Source organism: Chiroxiphia lanceolata, chromosome 6 (assembly GCF_009829145.1).
Source record: "Chiroxiphia lanceolata isolate bChiLan1 chromosome 6, bChiLan1.pri, whole genome shotgun sequence".
Lineage (NCBI taxonomy): Eukaryota > Metazoa > Chordata > Aves > Passeriformes > Pipridae > Chiroxiphia > Chiroxiphia lanceolata.
This window is the reverse complement of record NC_045642.1, coordinates 50,672,069-50,685,037: the sequence shown is the minus strand read 5'-3', so window position 1 is coordinate 50,685,037 and position 12,969 is coordinate 50,672,069. Positions and strand designations below refer to the sequence as shown.

The 12,969-nt window shown below is 43.6% G+C and overlaps 1 protein-coding gene across 2 annotated transcripts in view; it reads right to left on the bottom strand.

Moving 5' to 3' along the window:
* C6H14orf132 (chromosome 6 C14orf132 homolog) overlaps positions 1–11,863 on the bottom strand; it is a 55,908-nt gene extending 44,045 nt beyond the window's left edge. The window contains exon 1 of one of the 2 annotated variants that reach the window (XR_004357747.1): positions 11,685–11,863. Coding sequence is in view for 1 of the 2 variants with exons in the window: in XM_032691778.1 (XP_032547669.1) it covers positions 11,688–11,714 (27 nt within the window). In the remaining variant the exon portion in view is untranslated. The remainder of the gene's footprint in view (positions 1–11,684) is intronic. The other variant, XM_032691778.1, reaches the window with a different exon arrangement.
* Between the last annotated feature and the right edge of the window lie 1,106 nt (positions 11,864–12,969).

Here is a 12,969-nt window from a genome sequence, read left to right as displayed (position 1 = left end):
GCTGCATCTCCTCTGTTGTCACCACTCCACTTCTCCTGAGAGACAGGCAGTGAACAGGATGGCTATTAGGACAGACAGGAGCATAGTATGATCCTTAGGCAAAGAGTTGTGCATGAGCTGTATTACTCTAAAACCGGTGTCGGGGTTTCTGTCAAAATCAGCATGCAGAAAGATGTTGCTTATTTTTGGGAAAGAGCACACCCTGTTCTGCTAGCTGGCCAAGCTTTGCTGAAATGGTGTAGAGTCTGAAAGTCCCAGTTTTCCAAGCTTCTGTACGATCACATGCCAAATTAATTTTGAAGAAAATGACTCCATAGGTAAAAAAACCAAGCAAAAAAACCATAAGAATCTCAGAGCTTGATGGTCATTAATCAAGTACCAAAAGACAAGGCTGTAGGTTTCAAGCTATAACTTCAATCAATATCCAGAAGAACTTGAGGAATCTGGGCCACCTGACTGTGCACATGAGGCATAAGAAAGATTTGCTGTTTTGCCTCTGCAACCCATGCCAGTTTAAGCTTCCACATTGAAGAAGCCCCAAACCGTGAATCAGTTCTCACTAAGACCCTTATCTCCTCTGTAGCATCACGGGGCAGTTCTGCCTCCCTATCAGTATCCTTTAATTTCAGGTGAATCTTTACACTCTTCTGTAAAAAAAGATATCATGGGTGTAGTGGAGCTGTGTTGAATTAGTCATAATTTATAGGCTACACAAGGTATGGAATTTTTTCTTTTTAATTAAAAAATTTAACACTAAAAAATTATTAAATCTGTTTGTATCAATGAACTTATACACTTGCTTAGGCAAGGATAAACTTAGAGTGTAAAACTACGTGATTAGTTTTCTAACAGCAAAGATCAGATGGCAAGACAAGACCAACTTTCATTTCAGAAGAGAATCTCCTAATTCCATTTATTGTCCTCTAGAACCACTTTGAAGATTTTTAATAACAGTTGGCTTTGACATTTCCAACAGTTTTAGAAATAATGAGCTGGCTCCTGGGAACTGGCCAGCATTCTATACATCAATTCAAATCATACCATGTTGTGTGCTCAAGAAAGACATCAGTTTGGCCAAATCTACCTTTGCTACCTGTTTCCCATTTCCCTTCACTTGTCAGTATTCCCTGTGGCATATGCTGCCACCCAAAGGCTTTAAGGAACGGCAAGGGGTTGCTTATCATGGCAGCCCAGACAGCAGCTTACATCAGCATGTTGTTTTCTGCCTTCTCCATGCCCTCCCCCTCTGCCAGCTACATCCTGTGCAGACTAGAGGTCAGGAGACAAATGTTTTAGAGGCAGGAATGTTTATTTAGTCATCCAAATGTTCATCTTTAAAGCACCGTTAAGGGTATTATGTACACTAAAGTGATAAGCAAGATATGTACCATGAAAACCACCCATGCTGAAAATTACAGCTGGCTGGGTAAAGAAGGTTACCTATGAAAGTATAAAGCACAGTTGTAAGAGAAGTCAGGAGGTGCATGCCTCTTCTGACACTTAATAAGATTACAGGAGAAATGAGTTGCAAAACTACCTTGGAGAACAAGGGAGTGAGAGAGAGAGCAGCAATTCAATTTCTTCTGCTTCTGTTTCACGTCCTTGAGAAATGCCAGAGAACACACCAGGAGAATAAAACATCTGCCACCCTGACAACAAATCAGTGCAGGATTTCACCGCCTTGCTCATCTGCACAGTTTCACAGCAGGCTCAATCAGATGGCTCAGAGACCAACACAGAATGAACCATTTCACAGCCTGGATCCTATCACAGAACAGCAACCATTTGGCATGCCTTCATGTTAATAACCACACATTCGATAAAGCTGTCCTCTAGGTCTGTGGGGGGAAGATATCTGAGGATAGGCAAAGAGAGAAGAGTGTTCGTGAATGAATTTTCAATATTTTTCTCCAACTGACTGCTGGGCTTAGCATCTAGAGAAGAGAATTCAGAACTTTTGAAATTGAGGTTGTAACGTGCTCTGTTCCAGCTGGAGAACAACCAAAACACAGAACAGAGCAGAGGAGGTGACACTTCCATTCCTGAGGCTTAGATTCTACATCAAGCGCCACTCAAGTTTTACTAACCTACAGCCCAGTAAAGTCATGCAAACATTCTAACATGCTTCTGTCTTTAATAGACAACTGAGAAAGCTTCTGCTGTGTTGCTTACACTTTCAATGACTGTAGCATTTGACTTTGTGCTTTCATCCCTTGTCCCTGAACACGAGAATTGTTTACACTTTGGTCCCCATTTTGAAGAACTAAGCTCAAATCTCTGTAGGATCTGGACTTGAGCTGGGGCAACTGTAGCATCTGAAATAATTTTTAAAAGGTAAGAATGGAGGATATGAGAGACGAAGAAAGAAGATACCCAAAGAGAACTGCATACCTGAGCTGGAAGGAAAACATATTATAGAGTCATACAAGAGAAAAGTTGGGAGAAAACTCATGGGAAAGATCCAAAAAACTTATGTCTTGCATCAAGGAGGGTAAGGAAAAAAGACAAAATATAACCCAATTTATTTCAAGTGGAGCTCATTTTTAAAGAAGAGATAGTACCATACCTCAAAATGCTTTGCCACTTATTGCAGATTATCAAGGCATTTAATTATATACTTCATTTAAGCAGAGGTGTAGTTCAGAGAATTACATACTTTAGGCATACACTTAATTGAGGTCTGAGAGGATTTCAATGTGATGAGCTGACCCAAGTCCTTGGGTTCAGCTGCACTTTCAGAAATCCTTTAAAACTTTAAATTTTTATATTTTTCCTTCCTCGTTAGTCCTATTGTTGCTCTTTCTCTCTGAATATACACCTCAACACCCCTACACATCAATCAAAGAGACAGAGTTGTCCTTTCCCCTTCCATGCAGTGACTCTGTGGGGCTGGTAGCTTTTCTCAGTGACAGAATCCAGCACACTGTCCCACAGTTTGCAAATGCTCTTTCAGTTGTTTTGGCAGAAAAGAAAAGCCACAGTGGAAGCTGATGGAAGTTAGATTTTGTTTTAATCATGCACAGCTCATTCCTAGGCTGTTCTCCCTTTCGTAATATTTGAAAGGCTTACAAAAAAAATTGCAACAAACGGAACCAGCAGGGGGTAAAAGGTTTCATTATTATTATTTTTTAAAACATTTCCAAACTAGAGATAAACACTTTGCAAAACAAAAGGAAGTGGCCCTGTATACAGCACCATGCTTCACAGAGGCACTGAGCTTTTCTGAAGGGACTGTAATTTAATGCTTTCTAATTAGCTTCTGCTTGGCAGGTTTGGGCTCTGGCAGCTGCAAGGAGTGTGGAATTCAGCTTTCAAAATAGAAAGACTAAAGACTCAGTCTAAGAGTAGGTGTCATTTCAAAAAGGCAGTGCTGTGAGACAGACCTGAAAGCACTGTGTGGGTGTGCGAGCCAGCGAGGGAACGCGTGGGTAACAACTACCACTCGCAGCATCAGTTGTGGCTGCCGTGTGCATGCCAAGGGGTCGTATTCACAGCGAGAGATCTTCCACCCTCTATTGCCTCTGCTCCCTGTAATTCTTCCAGCACTGTGAAGCATACATTCAGTAAGTGTTCAGTGCTCCTGGTCTTTGTGTCTCAGCTGGCCACGTTGTTCACTCCTATTCAGTGCTCAGTGTAAGGACAGGCATCGCTCACTGCAGATCCAGAGGGGACAGGAGGGCACACCCTGACCATGCAGTACCTTCAAACCAGATGTCAAGGAGTTCATTCACTTCATTCTGACGCTTTTTTGTTCTGAAGTGCTAATAACTTGCATATATAATGTCGGGATCATGTCTGCCAAAAGCTTCAACTGCATTTATCCCACTGCTACTCCATGGAAATGGAGCCACTACTGATGTGTTCACCAGCACAAGACATAGATCAAGCCACTGATGGGTGGTGACAACTATCATCAGTTTACGACCAATTTTGAAGGACCTTCATTTCACACTTGAGCATTTATTCACTGAGAAAAAAGTATTTAAAACAACCACAGAGAGCCATCATTATTTCTAATGATACCTTTAAAAATCATTTAGGATACCATACTCATCCAACCAAGAAGTCTGCCAGTACAACAGACAGAGGACTATCAGATGTCACTGGCTTAGGCAGAAAATGCAATTCCTGACAGGATTTCTAGGAAAGTCCAGCAGACAGACATAGCAAACTAACAGAGCTGGTCACTTCTGAATTTACTTGGGTTGATGCTCTCATTTTCTGCTTCCACATCACTGCACTCCATTTGAATGTTGTAATGTTTTCTTTGATCAATGATTTAATTTGATGGTGCCTGGTCATTACAGCACACACTGCTTTACTAAATCCTATACAACCCTTTGAATAATTTGGAGTTTTTTGCTTTTATCTGTTATGGGAATGGGGTTAGCAAGGTGGTGAAACTAGCTCCCTAACTGATGAGCATTCATCCCATTTCCAACAAAACTTAAATCAGAATCTTCACTCCCATGTTTGCAGCTCATCAATGAATTGAGAAATTCAGCCTAGATTAGCCAAAAACAAGGTTAAACACCCAACCCCCCTCCCCTGTCTATAGCCAGTTTAGATTTTCTAGCCTATGGATTCTGAGGACCCAATACCATGGGGTTATCCAGTTGCTATCAGAAACTCTGTTCTCATCAAGTCTGCCAGGATAATTTTGCTCACTACAGAACAGGGTTAGGCTCTTATTGCTCAATAAAAAACAGGCACCTGAAAAAGCAAGATGTTTGGCATGAACGTAGTGCTGCTTCAGCACTACATTCCTCTTACCTGCCATCTCTAGCTATTCTCTGTGTACAATAGGATCCAAGCTATTGCTGCCATCGGCTGTGTTGTGAAAGGTTCATGCTTTATCTGTGTAAAACATGTGACTGTCCATTTGCAATTATATTACAACCCTCCTTTCCATACTTAACAAAGATGGAAATATGTGAGATCTGCTCTGCTCCCTTTGTGAACTCTTTAGTATGTAACTGCTGAAACCCATGTAAATAATAAAAAAAAAAGAAAATATGTTTCAAAGAATTAATCTTACAGTTAATGGGCACGTCAAAGACAAATAAATTATTTCCAGTTTCTTCTAACCCTCATTGTGCAAGGGTGCACATAACTAACTGAACAAACACATGCAAGCACATGAGCCACATCCCACTTACCCTTCCCTACTATCCACCTCCTACCACATCCTCCTCTTCCAATATTCAGCAGGTCCTATGAGAAACTGGTCATGCTATTAATTGATGAAAATACAGTCACTCTGAAACACATAATCTCAGCCTTCCCTGAATTGATAATATGATCAATAGTAGGTTTCCTCTTGCTCTCCTAGGACGTTTTCTTATGAATTTAAAAGCATTCTCTCTCCATCTGTGCCAAACTTTAAGATATTTCATTTTGAGCAAGCAGACAGTCCTGATGATGTTACCGGAACAATATACATGTGTTCCAAGTGCAGTAAGTGTTTAAGTGTTTTGCTGGATCGGAATCACCGCTTTTAACATCTTTTGACAGCAATTACAAGCACAATCCTGTAACAACAGCCTCCTCCAAAATGCAGTATCAACACTTTATAAAACCAGTATGCCCAAAGCTCCAATGAATTTTCAAAAGCTTTGCTAGAACAGAAATGTCTCCTATACAAGACTTGGAAATGCTGTTTCTGCAGTGTTATTGCAGTGGTAAGAAAAGATTCATGTTCCTCTCACTAATAAAAATCTAATGCAATTATGCCAAGTAGCCACCAGAAACACTTCTCCAGAAAATGATTCTCACCTCAACTCTTGGCAATGTCCTGGATGAGGGCACCATTGATTTCTGCCCACAGAACAGGACTTCTGCAACATCTGGATTACACAGCTGGTCCCTGTGGCTGTGCCATACCACAGTGAGGCATCAGGACTGATGCTTGAACCAAAGCACCTGAGACATCCTTAGTTAAACTCTGATCTGCTTTTTCAGCTTCTGATGCTTCAATTCTCTTTATTATAGGTCAAGACATTCTGAAGGAATCAAAGGAAGCCAGAGAAAATTACTTTAACCTTTGGAAGAAAGCAGAGGTGCTAGAGTAATGGTCAGTGCCCTATTATGCTGTACAGAAGTGAACACTGAACTGGTTATGTAAAAGAATGACTACATGCTCCCAGCTAACATTATTAATGTTTAATGCTATAGATCAAAGAGGTTTTTTCTTAGGTCTTGGATTATAATCAGGGCAGCTTTTGACAAGGATCATTTCTTTGTTCATGCATCTCTAACTCCTGATTCTCCATGTGGTTTTGGCTTAGAGCTTACTTTTTGGCAATCCCACTTTTTAAAAGAAAAAAGTAGACTACATCAGTCCTGAGCATACACCAGAAACATCAAAGCTTCCAAATGCCCGCTCCATTCAGCACTGTCACACATAGATTCTCCAAGTGCAAACATGATTGAAAGGTCTGTCTTTCTCTGGAGGCAGGCAACGAATGCAGCTTTCTTGGCACATGTATGGTGCACACAGACATGCCAGCTCACATTGAGCAAGCAGCCTGGATTCTGTTTTGAGCTAGTGGGAATAACCTACCAAACCCACAAATCTAAAACCTATGGTTTTTAATAAGTTGGTGAAGGATCTGGAGCATGAGTCTGATTAGGAGTGGCTGAAGGAGCTGGGGCTGTTTTGCCTGGACAAAAGAATGCTCAGCGGGGACTTTATCACCCTCAACAACTACCTGAAAGGAGATTGTAGCCAAGATGGGGGTCAGTCTCTTCTCCCAAGTAACAAGGGACAGGGCAAATTTCAAATGGCCTGAAGTTGTCCCAGGGGAGGTTTAAATTGGACGTTATGAAACATTTCTTCACATAAAGTGTTGTCAAGCGTTGGAACAGCCTACCCAGGGAAGTGGTTGAGTCACCACCGCTGGAGGTAATTAAAAAATGTGTACATGTGGCAGTTAGGGACATGGTTTAGTGGCGGACTTGGCAGTGCCACACTAATGGCTGGACTAGATCTTACAAGTATTTTCCAACATAAAAATGACATAATGACAATGATGCTATGATTCCATAATAAGTCAAAAAGAAATCTTATTTCAAATCAAATTTTGTAGATTCTGCTACTATATTTTCAAAAATAACTTGCATGACATTATTGATTCTAAATTAACTCAGTTTACTCTGTGTATTCCAATGCTTTCCAGAAATTGCATAGCTCTTAATAATGTATGTTTCATGCAGAAGCATGGCAGCCTTGGAGTTGTTATTCTGCTAGGCTTATAAGTAGCTATAGGGTTTCTTCAAGTGACACTAAGGACTATCTCCCTGTTTTGGGGATCTGAGTTACTGTCAATGCAATGAAAGGCTTAAAGTGACTTAAATGATCACTGACCAGACCTGAAACCCCAGAAGAGTAATACAGAACACAAAAGCAATGACATTTAAAATATCATTACTTTTTAATGGTTTTGCTTTCTGTACCAAACTTGTTCACTTGTTTTGCTAGCTCTTGAAGCATGACATCATTTTTCTTATTTAAAAAAATCCCCAACACTCCAATTGAAATCAAAGATTATAAGAATATAACTTTTAATCATTAAACTAAACATAAGGAATTCAAATTCTTGTATTCCAAATCCTCAGAAATTGTTTACAACGAGCTTTTGAACATGGAGAATCAACATGAACTATATATAACCGAGTTCAAAAAATATCCACAGATATTTTACCCACAGAACTCCCGAAGATCTTACGACCTTTCCCCTGTTCTATATGTAAAAGAAGAAAAGGCCATTTATCTGACAATTATAATATTTTTACTGTATGAAGATATACACAACCATAAAAACATTGCAAATAAAGAAATCCATTCCTTATTTTCATTATGAAACAAAAAATAAAGAAAAAAACTCCAGGAAAATTAAATTGCAAACATAAATCTTGAAAAACACATAACTGGCATTATGACTGCAGGTGCTGCTCAGCTCATATCGATTTGTTCCACACTGAACACCATGACATCATTTTTTCTCCTCAATCGTCCCAGTTTTTTCCCCCATTTTGAGCTTCTGTTTTTTCCAAGTTGAATATGTTTCAACCCTGCTCCCATTAACCCAGATGCAATTTTGATTGTTATTTCTTTTCCATCAGCTGGCTGTTAAATGAATATTAATTTTAGCATGTCAGAAGCAGGGAAGAGAGGCAGTTCAGCCCTGGGCATCTGACAGCAAACCCTTAACCCCTGCTAAAAGCCTCGAGTGCTCTTAGCTTGGATGCAGAGTTCAGCATCCCCCAAACCCAGGCTTTTGCTGGAAGCAAAAGTGTCTACCCAAAAGAAGTGGCTATTTCTGAGGTTACCTAGACTACAAGAGCACTCTGAAATCACTGAACGATATGCAGAAATGAGCCAGTCATACAGCTTAGCAGTGGCTGAACATCTTTGGCATAGTATCTTGAGGTTTACAGCATTACTTAAATGAAAACATGGATCTAAAATGGAAAAAAAAAATCACTAGCTAATAGGCTTTGACTAGGTGAGAGTCATACTTATTAGCACAATTGACCTTACCCAAAGTCAATTAGAGCACATGCAGAACAGAGGACACCTAAGCCTGCACAACCAACTACTGATGAACACACTGATGCAAAAAGGCTTATTTTAACAACAGATTTAATTGTTACAGTCAAAAGCTGTTCTCCATGGCATAGCCAATAGATATAATACAGCTGAGGTGTTCAGATGCGGTTGCTTAAGCTGGACATCCAAAACCTAGTGCTGCATCTACACTGCACAGATTTGTTAGCATTACTCCCTGATAGTCTCCTGTTCCACAACAATAATTTTTATCAGCAAAGTCTTATCCTTTCTACAGCATAAAATATATAATTCTAGGGAGCATTTTGTTTATCTTTCTGCTGGTACATGGAATGCTTTCAGGGCCTCCAAGGCACAAATCATCTCACAGACATCTTAAAAAGGAGGAGAGGTGCTGAATATGGAAGATGAAGTTTATTTGTATAGCTACCCAATGCCTCTAGGAAGCAGGGTTCCTTGTGTTCAGGTGTCCAGAGTGGTGAACATACCAATACAGTTATCCAGATGTGCAAACTCTTACCCACTGAATGTTTTAGCAAACACACCAAAACTTTACTTAAAACCCCTTGTTAACTGTTGCATTATCTGGTCTGACATTTTCGTCCTGTGCATTTAGGAGGAGGCCAGATTTTAAGTCTCTGTAACACACTATAGGATCGCTGAGGCTGCAGGTGGTAACCTAACTTACACACACCTTCTGCTTCTACTTATCCATCCCACTGGGGCTCTAAGGTACAGGTCGTTTATGGTGTCTCACAAGATATCTAGCAAAGCCAACTTGGTCCACAATGAGCAGTTCAAAGGCATGATAATACACAAAAGCAATTTATAGGAACATAAATAGTCTGCAGTATTCTGTAGAAACTAAATTAACCTGAGAGGCAACCATTGCTTGTATGCCATGAAGCATCTCAGTTTAGGCATTACCTATTTTCCTATTGAAGGTCCCCACCCTGCCACTCCAGCACCACCAGAGATGCTACAGAGATTATGGTATTTTTTCAAAAAAAAAGACAGAATGATATAGCAGTGAAAAGAAAGCTGAAGGAAAGCAATGCCTAAATCAAAGGAGTGACACGCTGGCAGTTAATTGCCAATATGGTGACAGGAACGGAAAGAACTGACGGTTCAGAAAGAAAGGTACAAGAGACCTGTGACAGGGGAGTAACAGAGGTAAGCGCAGCATCTGCTATACACAGTGACCTAACAACCGGATTCATCTCCTTCAGCAGAAAAAGAGCCCAGGAAATCTTCTCCTACAGCTCATCTAAGGTTAATTACACCAATAACCCCTGGAGGAATCCCCCACATGCCCTGTGAAACAGGTGCTGTGCAGGCCCAGTGAGCTCCCACTGGGAGAGACAGCTGGGAGCCCCGACTGCTTCCCACCTTCTCCTTGCCACCCAAAGGGCTTTGTGGCAGAGAGCTCCAAGGTATTCCATCCTTTCTTCCTGAGGCGTATTGCCTCACTGAAACAAACCTATCATTTGTTACTTCCTATGAACACAACAAGGAACACAATAAATTAACCCTAGAGGATTAAGGAGAAAGAAAAGCACACGTTTCACTATAAACTGTTGCACTAATAACATTACTAAGTATAAGACATACTTGTACAGGGAACTGTTCTGAGAGAACTAAAGCACCCAGCTTTGTGGCTCTTTCAGTGCACAATTAGATAGAAGATACATGGACTATGGGACAGCAAGAATAAAGGAGAGTATAGAAAAGGAATGGGTAGCACTAGTCCCAGCTTTGGCACACACCACACTGACTACAGGTAAAACCTGCTGCTGTGCTGCACTTCTGTGCTACAGGGACATTCTGCTTCAGCTCAGTGCTTAGGGAACAAAAGATGGATACAGGGAACTCGCTGATTGTGCTGAGAAAGACCACAGGAAGATGATTTGACACATCCAAAATTTTCTTTGAATACTCCAGTTCCCAGAAAGACCTCATATCAGTAGAAATTATGCTTTCCTCCTCCCCACTGTGGTTTTCCTTAAAAAAATATTTTTCTTAGAAATACCTCCAAATGGAAGAGATACTTGGACAGCTCACTGCTAACTTCAGACAGCTTCACTCTACATTCAGGTACAGCCTGACACCCCTTCAGAAGTGGACTTTAAGAAGGGAACAAGACAAAATAGCCATTGCACTAATGAAATAGAACAACAGCACAAAGACTAGATTTGGCTTCCACCAACCACCTCCAGATGAAGTCAGCATCTGGCAGCAACCATGTGGAAAGGCTTCCCTGGCCTCTAAACGATGGGTGATGTTTTTCAGCAAAATCTCAAACTTGGATCCAAATCATTCTTAAAAGAGCCAACTACACTTGGGTATCCACATGAATAGAAAAGATTATCCTGGAAAAGGCAATGGTGAGTGTGACTCTTTCTGAAGCACAGCACTGTTTGTCAGTTTAAAAACCTAATTCACCTGGATTCACCATGATGATTTTTGGCTTTGGGTGGCTTATAGCTGTTACATACTTCTCAGTATATTAAGCATGAATACATTGAACACCAACACCCACAATCATGCCTCGAGCAAGAATCCAGAACTAAGCTGCAATTTAAACAATTTGTTCATGCAAACAGAGGAGTATATCCATACACGCCAAGCTGGATTCTGTATGCAAAGACAACAACTTAAAAAAACCAAACCACAGATGCACGTACAATCGCAGTAGGGAAGGGAGGAAAAGAACAGAAAAATCGCATCTACGATTTCCGTTTACAGCCTGTCCTCGGACGACAGCGCGATGATGCATCTCCCTCCCCATCCCCAGGCCGCTGGCACCGCACCGGAGGCGCGGTCGGGCCCCGCCGCTGGGCGCTAACAGGTGCTGCGCCCCGAGCCGCGCACGACAACTTCTCCTCGGCAGCACTTCCAGCTCCAGCTGGCTTATTTTTCTCCTTCCTTTCCCGTCCTCGCCCCTTTCCCAAGGCTGGTCGCCGCTCGGGTTTACCCCCGCGCCGACGCAACTTTGGAGCGGAGAGGAAGGGCGCGGAAGGAGAGGAGGGGATGCGCGCCCGCGGTCCGCTCCCGTCCCGTCCCGTCCCGTCCCGTCCCGTCCCGTCCCGCCCGGTGCCGTCCCGCCATCGCGCACCACCTGCGCGGCCATAAAGGAGAGGTCCATGGTGCTGCCGCTGGAGCTGCTGGCGGAGCTGGCGGAGGTGCTGAGGCTGCCGCTGCCGCTGCTGCTGCTGCCGGGGGCGGGCGGGGCGCGGGGGCGCGGCACCGGCGCCGCCTCCCCCAGCAGCGGCGGGCGCGGCCGCGGCAGCGGAGTCGACACCGGTACCAGTTCCAGCTCCGGCAGCTCCCGGCACAGCCCGGCCCGGCCCGGCCCGGCGCGGCTCGGCGAGCGGCTCCGGCAGGGGGCGGTGGCGGCGGCGACCCGGCCCCCGCACTGGGCTGGGCCCGCCCCGCGGCGGGGGGAGCCCGCGGGTGGCACCGCCTTCCCCGCCCCGCCCGCAGCACCTGTGGGGCGGCACCGCCCCGGCACCGCGCACCGGCCCGGCCGGAAGATGCTGAGGGCTCTGGAATCGCTCGGGACCCCCGCGCCGGAGCAGCCTGAGCTGACACAAAGCCTCTCGGTCTCCGGGGGCGAACAGGGGCTGGAGCGCACGCGGAATGGCCCCACAGCCCCGGCCTCGCGCGTGGCATCCCGCTGGGACCGAGCAGCCTGGGTGCGCGGGCACAGGGAGGTGGTAGCGGCACCGGGAATCCCCAGGCTGGTCCCGCCGGTCGGAGCCGGTACTGGGGAGCAAAGTGATGCCCTCACCGAGGGGCAGGGGCAGCTCAGCTCAGCTCCGCTCTCGCGGCATGTGCAGCTCCTCTGCATCACACAAATCTCTGAGATCCATACTTGGCTGCCACACGCCTGATTTCTTGCCCAGCTTGCTAATCCATCAGCCTGGTTTTAAAATACTCGGCCAGCTCCACTGCTCACCACGGCCGAAAAGAGCTCCCGACAGCTCATTCTTACACCGTTTCATGGCTTAGCTCTTGGAACTTTATTTTCAACTTCTCTCTTGTTTGCAGAATTTACCATTCAACAATTCACAATAAACATATTTTGTCCCTTTTCTTATGCTTTCCCCTGTGTCTCACAGATGCTGTTATCACTTTGCATGAAAATTCAGTGGTTTCACTTACCGATTGATTCTGGAAAACCTTTGACACCAATCCAAAAAGTAGGATAATAAAAATGTACATTCTATATGTTGAAAGCTTTTTTTTGTATGTGATTTTTTATCACCCTTCTGACATGTACTTCTTGGCTCCATCTCCAAGGCTGAAATCTTTGACCATGTTTTTACTGCTTCAGCATATTGCGGGAGTCTGAACCAGAAGTATATGCCAACAGCAAAAGCACCTGGAGGATCAGCTTT